This window comes from Pundamilia nyererei, unplaced genomic scaffold, assembly GCF_000239375.1.
Source record: "Pundamilia nyererei isolate P.nyererei 1_Seehausen unplaced genomic scaffold, PunNye1.0 scaffold00216, whole genome shotgun sequence".
NCBI lineage: Eukaryota > Metazoa > Chordata > Actinopteri > Cichliformes > Cichlidae > Pundamilia > Pundamilia nyererei.
In genome coordinates, this window is record NW_005187617.1 from 53,978 (window position 1) to 67,270 (window position 13,293).

General features: G+C 43.4%; 1 protein-coding gene across 1 annotated transcript in view; it reads right to left on the bottom strand.

The window, feature by feature from the left end:
- LOC102209027 (PDZ domain-containing protein 4-like) overlaps positions 1–13,293 on the bottom strand; it is a 43,908-nt gene that overhangs the window by 8,366 nt on the left and 22,249 nt on the right. The window contains exons 2-8 of the mRNA XM_005748185.1: positions 10,767–10,820; positions 8,987–9,089; positions 6,949–7,195; positions 6,730–6,814; positions 4,549–4,647; positions 3,763–3,825; positions 828–929 (exon numbers count right to left, since the gene is read on the bottom strand). Coding sequence (XP_005748242.1) covers positions 828–929; positions 3,763–3,825; positions 4,549–4,647; positions 6,730–6,814; positions 6,949–7,195; positions 8,987–9,089; positions 10,767–10,820 — 753 coding nt within the window. The remainder of the gene's footprint in view (positions 1–827; positions 930–3,762; positions 3,826–4,548; positions 4,648–6,729; positions 6,815–6,948; positions 7,196–8,986; positions 9,090–10,766; positions 10,821–13,293) is intronic.

The window sequence follows — 13,293 nt, forward strand, 5'->3', positions numbered from 1 at the left end:
GTGTGTGTGTGTGTGTGTGTGTGTGTGTGTGTGTGTGTGTGTGTGTGTGTGTGTGTGTGTGTGTGTGTGTGTCCCAATGGCTGATACATTTACAGCTCAGTGATGATCAAAAGGAAACTAAAGGTTTTGCCTAATTCATGTGACCCTGAAACTTTATATGGTGCATTTCATCATGATTGTAGCGAGACAGGAAAGGTCACCAGAGCTCCAGACTTAATATTTGAACAAAAAGATCAATTTACTGTCAACCCAGCTGTTGGGTTTCCACCTGCATGGGTCACAGACTGGTGGATAGAAGCAGCAAACACATATCGTTCCTGTTGGAGGAAACCAGGACTGTAAGCACGCTGTGAACTAGAATATGATTTTTATGAAGGTTTCCTCTCATGTCGGCCACCCACAGCAGCACAAGTGACAGAAAGTAGGTTAGTAAACTGGGCTGCAGGCGAGCTGAGTGATGAAACAGGAGCGACACTGTTCAACCTGAAGTTACAGAGCTCCTGTTCTGTTCCCGAAAAGGAAGGAAAGCACTGTCATTTATTTATTTACACACTGGTTGAATCAGGATTATTTTATTAACTATTGAGCAAATTCAGGTGGTTGAAGAGTCTGACTAGGATGCATTATGGACACAACACCAGGACAGACCGAGGAGGGACTGGATAGATGATGAATCAAAGTTTGTAGGATTCATCCTCTGGGGACAATTTAGTGCCCTTTAGTGTTTTTAAACACAGTTAGGACCTTCATCAGTGTTAAAGAGGACTAGTATTCATCAGTAGAAGTATGTGCACTTCTTTAGGAGGCTGGCTGAATGGTGTTGCTACCTCTATGTCGGGCCTGGCCAGCAGCAGGGAGAAGTTGATGCTGTCCTCTCGGGTCAAAATGGCCACGGCTTCCTCCCTGTTCTGAATATCCACGCCGTTAATCTGGAAGAGAAGAGAGGAGTTATTTTAGAATCATTAGAAGGAATAAAAAAGGTCTTTTTTTTAAACTAGTCTTTTGTTAAATGTTTTCTTATTTTAAAATACCCACACAGGTGGATTTCCCACACTTGTAGGGAGACAGCACATCTGTTTTAAAGGGCCTTCCTCCCTGTGGGGATGGATGTCATGGGAACTGGTGCTTGCATCATCTGTCCACAGCAGGATTACCATGGTGACGGTGCTGCTGTTCTATTCTTATCACATCGCAGCTTTACCTTTAGCCCGACACTGTTTTCACAGGGTCGTGAGTCGGCGGGTTGAGAGTAGAAATGTCAGGAAGATAAATTTTATTCATATTTGGCTTTGACAGGCAAACTCTGAGAACAGTCAGATGTTAAAAGGCTTAATTAAACTTCCACTTAAGTCACCTCAGACAGTAAAGTGGGAGACTACTACTACTCAGTCTTTGTCACATGTAATGAATTTTGAATTTTGTATCTCTTTACATTTTTTGATGGAAAAATCCGAAATTTCACCCGTCCATCTGCAGCACTCATGTTCTCATGCGGTTACTTGTTCTCTTAGGTTTAGAAATAATAGGAGTCTATTCTTATTGGGCCAACGGCATTTTAAGGAAAGGCAGTCAATAGGTTGCTGGTTCAATGCCAGATGCTGGCACACTGGAGCCACCGGAGATTATTCTGTGAGGAGGTGTTTCCTGTCTGGATGGGCACGACAGTAGAAAACATTAAAGGCAGGCTGTAAGCTCCCATCCAATCAGAAGGTACGGGGAATTCACTGTGCAGTATCACATATGAGGCTGTGGAGTTTGGGGGTTTCCCATGAAGAGGAAATCTAAATCAGCATTAAGGATTCAACAATGATAAGCAGACAGTAGCTTCAGTGTGAGGTTTTCATTAGTTAGCACTCCGTAAAGCATGAAGAACCACACACACGTGAAACGGATCAGCCACAGACTCCATGTGCTTAAAGCTCCTGCAGACGGCCCAACCTCACGGTAGCCTAACAGTGGTTGGTAAAGTAGTGACAGCCTCTAATGTGCTCATGTATGTTTGTAGGTCTGCGTTTGGTGGTGGGAGGGCTGTGGAAGCACAGCTCACCTACCACTTATGTGAGGCTTGATCGTGCACCGCAGAGATGTCCACAATTTAAAATGACTTGTTCAATTTAGGCACTTAAAATACTTTATTGTTAAAAACACAGTTGTTGTTTTATTAAGCTTTGTTTACTTGGTTTCCATGGTGCTGTCTCCACATTTCCTCTGTCCTGCACATATTTCTGATATGAAGAGATTTATTGAGTCATCGCCGGTGACGGCAGCCTGGGCATCGATACGCCATCAAGCAGGTCGTTTTAAGCTCCGAGTTTGTAGGTGACGTGTTTGTGTTTTTTCTATTTATACCGTTTTCATTTGACAGCTTTTCAGATTGCAGTGTCCTTCTCATTTCCTTTGTTGGTCTGCTCTTGTCCTGTTTTTTGATTCCCCTCCTTCCTACTGCGAGTCCCGTTTTCACTTAAAGCACGAAGCTGTCCTCGCTCGTCTTCTCTGGGATCCTTCTTCCTGTTTTCACATTTCAAAACTTGACATCAGGCTTTCACACCTTCTTCTTTCTCCTTCCTGCATCATGTTGGCAGCAGGAGCTGACTGTTTGTTATTTAAGTCTATATTCACTCTGTAACAGATTACAAACAACGTCTAACTCAAATTTGGTTCCTTTTTAGTCTGGACTCGAGGTTAATTACCTTTATTTTACTGCGTCTCACCATCACTGTGTTTTAGAGCAGCTGTTTCATATGCACAGCGTTCATGCACAAGAACTATAGAATGAGATACATTAAGCTTGACTGCCAGCTGTGTTATGCCGGTCTCTATCCTCTGACAAACAGAGAGGAACTGTTGGGGTGCCTGGGTCGTCGACCCAGAGTTCTGAGTGTTCATTATTAAACGACAGAGTTGTGATTTGGCACTATATAAATAAAATAGAATTGAATTATTATTGGACTTTGATTTTTGCTTTGTTTATCACTTCCAGTCGTTTGGTTTCTTCGTCACAGTTGTGTTTTCGGGTTCTGTTCTGTTGCTGTATCGCTGTGTCGGTCTACGTCTCTGTTCCCTCTGTTGCAGTGCCTGCCTGTGAGTCTGTGTTATGTTTCCTGTTTTACTTTGAAAGTCTGTGTCTCATGTTAATGCGTCTGGTTGTGCTTCCTTTGTCTCGTTAGGCCTGAGTTGCCCCAGCTGTGTTTCCCTCCTGTTACCCTTTCCCTGATTGCTCCCTCTGTGTGTTTAAGCCCTGTGTTTCTCTGTGTCGCCATCTATCCTTATCTTGCTGTGTGTTCTGTTTGTGTAAGTTTACCTTGGAGTCTTAGTTTTGCTACCTTTTTGGAGTTCAGCATTAAAGCTGTATTTAAGTTCACCTTTTGTCTCCGAGTGTCTGCACACAGCCTTCAGGAGCAGCGGTGGAAGCGCAGGGTGACATGTTGTCTCCCCCACCATTTCTCTCTGGCAGTCTATTTTTAGGGAAGCAGTAACTGGGCTGCTGACAGCTCGCTCTGATTGGACAGAAGTGTCCCAGGGGTCGCAGGTATAAATTTACATAGTTCGATCTGAGTCTGTTTTAACCCTCACAGTCATTAAATCTGGGAGAGGACACGTTTGTGCTTTATTTCTGGAGGACGTGTTTTTGACTTACCTGAAGGACGAAACTCAAAATTTCAAATCAGTTAAAAACAACACCTGTGTTTATTAATAACTGTGCTCTGTAGAAAGTGTGGAAGTGTTTCTTAATCACCTCCCTTTTGTTTTGAGTCTGCGTACCTGCAGTATTCGATCGCCCTCTCTGATGCGTCCGTTCTTGGCTGCGATGCTGTTTGGATTAACCTCGCATGAAAGTGAGAAGTGATACATTACCTCATAAGTTAGGAAAGAGATGCATTAATAATAAATTAACAAATACATGAGTAAGTCACTATAGGCTGGCCTAAATAATAGAAATTAGGAGAGGCTGTTTCTAAGAGTAATGAATGAAGTCATTAAATGAGCGGTAACACTGTAGAACACCGTGAATAAGGCGCAGGTACCCTGCCTGTACTTGCAGGCAGCAAGTCAGGTTTTAGCAGGAAACAATAAAATAATTACGCTGTTAGACCACATGTACCCTGTGATTATGCACAGTTTTGTTTTTAGTTTTACAGGAAACAATAAAATAATAACAAAAAATAAAATTTTAAGTACTGGGTCATTTCATGGTAAATTTCCAGAAAATCAAGCAATATTTCCCCATTTTACATCTTATGAACCCTGTAAAATCACAAGTACAGGATACTAGAACCTTAGTCACTGCATAACACAAAGCACACCATAGAAACTACAGGATACTTACAGTGTACTTGTTTTATTGTTTTCTGCAATAGCCTGACTTGCTGCCCTCAAACTGCACATAAGTACAGGGTACTTGCGCCTTATTCAGGGTCGTGTTATAAAGTGTTACCAAATGATGTACAGAAAAACTACTAGAGAGTGAGTTTAGAGAGTGAATTAGTAAATGCACTAATGACTTTCAAATAAAGGGCTAAAAGAAGATAGGTTCCTGTCTCCTGTTACCTCCCCAACATAAATGCCAAGATCCTCCTCATCATCCGTCCTGTAGCAGACCGTCAGACCCAGCTTCTCCTGCTGGCTGGACTTGTACAGCTCCACCTCCTGCAGGAAACACAGGTAACACTGTTAGATGCTTCCTGGTGAGCCTCGCAGCTCTTCATGTAGCTTTGTTTGTTGATTCTGCAAGTGTGAAGCAGTTATTATCATGAATATTATCTGAGTGGCTCCCGTCTCCTTTACAGCTCAGTGTAAAGCTGAAACGGTCCAACATGACTTGCCTGTGAAAAATCTCACTGTTCTTTGTATCTGAACATTTGAAATACTGTTGAGGCTCTCAGTCCATCCACTCTAACAGAGACCCAAATGCTTTTCTAAAGTTACTGACCCATAACCTGAAACTTCACACAGACCTGATCAGATAAAGTTTGTGCTATCTGCTCCACTGTATTTCATACGCTGACACACAGAACTTGCTAATAATTGATACGTGACAAATATGTTGAAGGGTGAGAGCATCCATGTTTGTGAGGGGGAACAAGAGGGCAAATAAAAAGGTTAGGAGCGATAATGAGGTCAGAGAAATGGGATAAAAACGATTAAAATGTCTGATCGAACTGACTTTGAACAGAAACCTTATTGAAGGATAAAACTGAGCAGACAGAGCAAGTGAGCGCTCTTCAAAGACCACCGCAAACCATCAATAATAGGATGAGGCTTGTAAAGACCAGTTAAGACCATCATATATCCAGCAATCACCTCACTGGTTTTAGCTGGAGGGCATCAACAGAGGAAATGGACAGAGAGGAGAAGGTGATTTAGGAAGGAAATGAAGGATGAAATTCAAGGAAGGCAATTAAATCTGGAGATAAGGATGTAAGTAAGGGGGGACGCTATCTAACGATTGTAATTTGAAGAACTGAATGACAGAGGAAGTCTCTGATATACCAGCTGGAAAAGACATTTCCACTTTGCTGACCTCTCTAATGACCAAACTGTCATTTGTCTGAGGAAACAGTCAAACCAGTGCAGCAGAAACAAAGAAAAGCATCCATTCAGCCTAAAACAGCGGCTCATTAGATATTTATACACCAAAAATGTGACGGATCTGACCTTTACTCACAAAATAAGTCATTTTGTTTCAGTCCCGCTCTCGATGGCCTGATTGTTGCTGCACAGGTATAAATGTCTGAATTCTTATATTTTTTATTTCCAGTGATGTTTTTCATCTCTGACATCTTCCTCGTCTTTTTTCATGCTCCCTTTAAAAGAATGATCATTTCACTGGTTCCACCATGAGAAAAGGACAATGCAAAAATACTAAATCTGATACTGATAAATATTATACACAAGTTCATTTCATAAATTAAAAACAGACTAGTATCAGAGTACTAATGAACTACACCGCAGTCATGTGAGGCTGAGGTCAGCAGGGAGGAGGCTCAAAGGCACACTGGACAGGGATAGGAGCAGCTCGGTGTCCCACCAGAAGAGCTGGAGGCGACTGCTGAAACCCGTCCTGGATGAGCAACAGAAAATGTGGATCGATGGAAATGTTGCCCACAAAGGTGCATGCAGAGTGAGCGCAGTAGACAGTTTAGTTTGGACTCAAATAGAGAGTGTGCTACTTTAAGTCTTAATATGCATCAGTTGTGCAAAATTATCTCCAGACCAACGAACAAAGATTTGTCTCGGAGACGTAAACTACCGTCTCCTGCGCTGCAGTCAAATCCATCCACTGTGTGGCTCATATGGAACAAATTAAAATGTGAACACAGCCAGGCTTTTCAATGTGTTTCAGTCTTATTCTGGATATCCTTCACATGCAGTGAAACAGTGAATGATATCTTCTGTCTTGCTTTCACAGGGGAGACACGTGATTGAAAATGCATGAAAATTGAGTCTTGGCTCTGAGCTGACATGATGAACCACAGCTGGGAGCCCTGCTTTATATTCCAGACATATTCATCAGGATAAGTGACTTGCATGTGGCTTTGTGCATGTATTTTTCATGGAGTCAGAAATTTGCCTCTGGGTATGTGGAGGTTCCTCTCAGGATGGGGTCCAGTGCTTGAAAAAGGTTGACAACCATTGTGTTAGTGAATGGGAAAAACTGCCGAAGGAATTTTTGGAGCATTTTCATTTTGTGTCATTTGGTTGTTGGAAATGCAGCTGACGCTTTCTCACCTCATATTCCAGGTCATCCTGCCTGTCCACCTCGTGGTTGGATACATCAAAGTAGTCATTGGGGTCGTTGTATTCAAACACACAGCTGGAGACAGAGAGGTGGGGGACAGAGGAACCGATCACCATCGTGTCCAGTGTTTGAGACATTTGTGGAATGTGTGGAAAGTTTTAAATCAATGTTGTTTTAGTGTGAAGAAATGACCACGAGTCAGAACGTACAACTCATTGATCTCGTACGGCACTGCCAGGTGAGGGAGGGGAGGTGATGGAGGAGGTGGTGGGGGAGAGGAGGAGCCTCCCTCACCATGGGGGTGGTGGTGATGGTGACCTCTGCTTCTCCCCAGGGTCAGAGTGTTCTGGAAACTGATGTCAGTCTGCGTTGCATTGTCAACACAGTCAGGGATCGCTACCATGGCAACAGAAGAGACGGAGGAGCTGACCGTCCCGTTTCCGCACACCAACGTACCTGAGGAGGAGACGCAGGAGATTCAGGAGCACAGATGACGGAGCGGAGCCGAGTTTAAACTGAAACTCTTTGGACAAACTGAAATTTACACGTTATAATATTTTGTGATGATTTGAAGATGTCCCACATGGAACCACATCCAAACAAACTGTATCCAAACAAGTAGTTATAATTCGGGGTGCTTATTGCTAACCCAGGCTTATCATGTACAGCAGAAAGATGTGAAAAGTGTAACTCACGTAGACGTGTTAAAAACTGCCCTTCCTCATTAGACTCTAATTTTAGAATGATTGACTTTATAGAAATAAAGGTTAACTGGGTTACACACATCCTTTTGGTCACTTCTAGCTCCAACCTTTCATTTTGTCTTTGTCTTACTCTTCCAACTGTGAACCTGAGAATGTTTTTTAAGGAGCTTGGAAAGAAAAGCATCCGGACTTCTTTAAGTTGCTTGAAAACGTTTCACCTCTCATCCGAGAAGCTTCTTCAGTTCTAGGGTCAAACGGTGGAGAGTCCCAGATTGGTGATGCATGATCAGGTCAGTGAAATCAAAGGAGCAGCTTTGAGCTACAACCTTCAGAGGTGGCGTCTAACATGATGAAGAGTTCAGACGTCCTGCTATCACACAAAGTAGCAGTCCATCTGAAGCCAAATGCTGCCTTCACATTTCAGGCTTTGCTTTTCCTCAGATTTACTCAGCTGACCTTCAGAAGCTCTACAGAGAAATGGAAATCTCACCTTTTTGTAGAACACCATGAACCCAGACTCCCAGCATTTACAGACTATTTGCACCTGTGATCTGTTGCTCACCAACATTTTCGTCCACATCAGACCTGGACTGTCTTTTCTATCTGCTGGAGATTTGCTCACAAACACAAATCACCTCTCCGCCCTCAATAACAGCTGCATTACATTTATAAGTCTTTTATCCTGTCTTCCTTCTCTCACCCCAACCGGTTGCAGCAGATGACCCCACCCCTCCCGGTCACAAGGTTTAATCAAACCATGATACTGGCCTTCACTAAGTCCTGCTGTGGTGGCTGATTTAGAGCCTAATCGGGCTAACTGTGACTCATATGAAAGGACCAAGTGGCAGTAGATGCGTTCACTGGCTGTGGGACCTTTCGATCGCCTTGCTTTCACTTTGCAGTTGTCTGAAATGTTACCTACTGATGGAGGTCTTTTCTTTTTCCCCACTGTCATCATGTGTGGCTCACAGGTGACTGTATGTTTTTCATAGTAATATTGCACAATATTGCATACATGTGTTTTCATCAGCAACTGTTTGCTCGAGTAACTGAAGTGAGCAGACTTGAAAGGAGGCAGGTGAGGTGAGTGATAGTGAAACAGAGGCACGGATATTAAAACGCTGCAGTTACATCAGAAAAGATGGCTGAACTGCAGCAATGACACGAATATTTGATGCTAAGAGTGAGAGAGATGAAAAGTTTAAAGAAATGAGGGAGAAAGACGAGACAGATAAAATATCACAAGCGGGAACTGCAACATTAGCTTAAATGAGGCAGAACGAAAAGAAAAGGATGAAAAGATTAGCTGAGATGTAATGAGGCAAGAATATGGGAACGGTGAAAGAGAGAGCATTAAGTGTGGTTTGGGCTACAAGTGAGGAAGAGAAGTGAGGATGAGACGGGAAAAGAAAGGAAAAAGGATTTGTGTCTGACAGAAACACAAAACTTCAAAGACAGGAGGAAGCACCTGTGAAAGAAGCAGGTAAAAGCACTGACACGGTCTGTGCTCTTGCATGTGTCTAATATCTGATAAACTGTTTACCTTTCCTCCTGTGACTTTTGCACCCCAGCCCAGACTGGCTCAAAGGCTCCTGGGAGTGTTGTGATCGGTCTAGCGGCAGCTGAGAGGGTCTTCTTCCTCTGAGCTAAAGAAGAATGCAGGTTTATCCAGCTTCATTTATATGCAGACAATGAACGCATGCAGAATAAATTAAGTTCACAAGGAAAACAAAAATCAGAGACGGTGATGAAATGTGTGCAGACACAATAATTTAGCATCATATCAGAGGCTGATGAAAAAGAACTCAAACAGCCTTTAGCCAAACTCATGGACATGGATTTGGATTAAAATCAATAAACAAAAACACATTTAAAACAAGGAGGAAAAAAGAAAAGAATAAATTCTACTTTATTTAATTCAATCAGGATCTTTTTATTCTTTGAGTTGTGTTAAACTATTTTCTTGTATGAAGAATCAACATCTAATCTGATGCTTATCTTTGTTAAAAGCTCACTAATACTGGATGTGTTTAATGTTGTGGTGTTTTTCCCTATGCTTCATATATATGTGTGTATATATAACCTCTGAGCACGGATCCATAGAGGCTGGGGTCTATCACACCAGGCAGGACCCCAGTCTGTGTAAAGATGCCCCAGAGACAATCCAGCACATAGCAGCAGGTGCAAGATGCTAGCAGGCAAGGCATACATGGAACGCCATAACCAAGTGGCCGGCATAGTGTACAGGAACATCTGTGCCGAGTATAACCTGGAAGTTATAGGTCAAAATGGGAGACGCCCCATAGGGTGGTGGAGAATGACCGAGCTAAGATCCTGTGGGACTTCCAGATACAGACGGACAAAATGGTGGTGGCTAACCAACCGGACATAGTGGTGGTAGACAAACAGAAGAAGACGGCCGTAGTTGATGTAGCGGTTCGCAATGACAGCAATATCAGGAAGAAGGAACAAGCTGGAGAAATACCAAGGGCTCAGAGAAGAGCTCGAGAAAAATGTGGAGGGTGAAGGTAACGGTGGTCCCCGTGGTAATCGGAGCACTAGGTGCGGTGACTCCCAAGCTAGGCGAGTGGCTCCAGCAGATCCCGGGAATAACATCGGAGATCTCTGTCCAGAAGAGCGCAGTCCTGGGAACAGCTAAGATACTGCAGGACCCTCAAGCTCCCAGGCCTCTGGTAGAGGAGCCGAGCTGTGAGTGGACGAGGTGGGAACTTTCTTGGTGGGTTCTGTTTAGAATGACTGCTGCTCGGTCACTTACTGAACTTTGAACCTCTCTGATCTTATTAAAGAGAAACGGTGACAGAGCCCAACAGAAAACTGAAGAAAACACTCCGCTTATTTATTCTTTAATAAAATATTCTAAGCCAAGTCTTTCCACCTGTCACTGTGTAATATTCTGCTGAGGGCTTTTTATTTAAAATGTTGTTCCTGTGAGATTAAAGGTTTTGGAATCAGAGGTGGAAGCTGTATTGTAAGAGTAAAGGAAGGTGTTGAAACACGGAGGCAGTGAATACAGAAAGCTTAAAATGTAGATGTGGAAACATGAAAGAGAGCTTCTGGTTGCTCAGAGAGCTGGCGCACACTTATCAGACCTTCCTCCGATAAATCAGTTATTAAAAACTGTGTAGGCGGCAGAGTGGGAGGAAATATTCTCTATCTGTCATCAGCTTTATGGGAGTGGAACCGTATTAAAGATGACAGATAGAAGGCGGATGGAGGGAAGCGGGACAGCAGGCAAAGAGGAAGAGAAGTCAGACACGGAGGAGGATCACTGGAAGCTGACGGATGGCAGCAGTGAGATCTACCTTTACGTTTCCGTGTCTGTCCATCGGCCGCAGGGAGCTACTCCAGCTTTTCTGCTAAGAGAGAGAAAGACACAGACTGATGGTCAGTGAGGTCACAGAGACGCCCTGGAGTTTGTCCAGGAACAGAAAACGAGACAAAATTCCTTTTTTTTCTTTTCTTGTCTAACACATGGAGAGATTTAATGTTTCCGAAGGGTTTTCCACATTTTAGGTGTAACGTTCCTCAGTGTTTAAAAACCACTCAAATATTTCATTTTTCCACCTGTTATTTTATAAAGGCTATGAAATAAAAGGCGCACAAACACAGTCAGGGTCTAATGTTTTTAACAATGAAATGACGTCTAAAAATAAAATAAACGTAAATAAATGTTTTTCTGTATTTTGTTACAAACTGGACGCACAGCTATGTTGTTGCTGATTTTATGCCTTTGTAATAATGATGCGGTCAGTGTGTGTAGAAGTACTCTGTCTGACTGCTTGAAACACTTCTGCTTTTTGATCTGTGTGATGTCATCGTGAGGTGGTGTAAGAAGCTCCACCCACCTGCTGTTTGTGAGGAGCAGCCAAACAAAAGAAGAGAAGAAGAGAGGCTGAACTGAGGGCTGCACTAAAGGAGCATTACATCCATCTATTCATTTTCTTCTGCTTATTCAATTCAGGGTCGTGTGGGGGCGGAGCCTGTCTGGGGCTGGGGGCACACCTTAGTCAGGTAGCGTCTCAGGGCTGACACAGAGCCACAGACAAACATTCACAGTCACATTTACTCCTGTAGAGAATCACCGTGTAACCTGACTGCATGTCTTTGGACTGTGGGAGCAAGTCGGAGTACCCAGAGCGCTATGATGTGCTGGAAATGAGTCGAATAGACGTCACTAAGATGATGGCAAACCACTGTTTTGCCTTTGTGCTCTGGCACTTTACAGATTTCTAGCCATGTTCGACAGAATCTTTCTGACAAGCTGAGCTTAAAACAGGAGCTTCTGCTCCGCTGAGGATCTTTGTGGATTTTTGGTGTCGCTGTTGGAGAGCTGTGATCAAACACTTCTCCCGGTTTTTGTTTTGGTCTGGATCAGAAAAGGAGGCGTCTCACAAACAGGACGTCGCTCCTGTCTGTGTTCAGCTTTTCTATCACAAATCAGTTTTCTCACCTTTCAACATCTGAAACTCAACATCTTCACCTGCACTAAACATTTTTTCTCCATCTGTGTATTTTTACTCAATTAATTACAGTTTAATTACTTTTGGAATTATTCATAACTGGTATTTTTTCATGTTATTGTTCGGGAACAACACGCAGTACTCCTATCCTGTACTCTGAGGGTAGCCTTCAGTCATTTTAAGCTATTCATGCAGTGTTAGGAAGACGCCACCCTCGGCGTTACAAACAGAACCAAAAGGCTCAGATGACATCAGAAAAGCACCTCTGCTGCCTCACAGCAGGACGGTCCTGGGTTTGAATCCACGGGCCGGCTGTGTGGGTTCTCTCTGGCTCACAGTACTCAGTCATGGGTGTGAGCATGAATGGTGCCCTCTCTGTGTTAGCCCTGGGAGGGGCTGGCGATCTGTTCACAGTGAACCATGAGCTTTACACTGAGTTCATTCATGAAGCATTTCTGCTTATTGATGCTGTTTTCAATAATTATCAGACAATTATCATCCATTTAGTGATCAGTCAGCAGCAGGAAGATGTGCAAACATGGCTGTTGTAGCATTTTGCACAAAAATATAAAATAGCAGAAAACCTGTTTTCATGTGATGTCACAAAGTGCAGCATCGTTCCTGTTAGCATTTTCAGCCCTGGTGAAAACATTACCACTAAGTAACCTCATGGTGGACATTATGATGGGACCTGCTCCACGTCCAGACTTCAGGTGTAGTGCCACATGTTACAGCACACAAACTGTCAAATGAAACCCACACAGTGTTTTGCACACTTAAGGCAGAACAGACGCCAATTTACAAGCTAGCCGCTCACCTCTAGTTGGCTCCCGCCTCAATCAACAGCTCGTGACAAGCATTTACGCAATGAGCTGCACACATTAGCATAAGTAATACAGCTGTAAGCAGAACAGAGGGTGTGCAGCCGTCACTCGGGGGGAGATATTAAAGGAAACACCTGCTTAGAAATGAACATGCAGGTAATTATTTATGAGAATGTTCAGTGTTTCTACAGGTATGTGCTGTAATAATTAATGCACTGTATCTATTAGCTGCTCAGGCGTGCTGGAGTCAACACATCAGATTAATGTGTGCAGACACACACTCATCAAACTAATGCCTGGAGACACACATGCAGGAAGCAACTAAACGTACAGCCTAACCTGCTACTTCCAGGTGAGACACACCAGCTCATGAATACATGCATGGACCCACACAGACACACAGACACACACTCCTCCTCCTCCTCCCTGCCTTTGTTTCAGAGCTAATTGTTATGCATTACATGCCCTCTGCAGGTTGTCTGGCAGTGTGTGTGTGTGTGTGTGTGTGTGTGTGTGTGTGTGTGTGTGTGTGTGTGTGTGTGTGT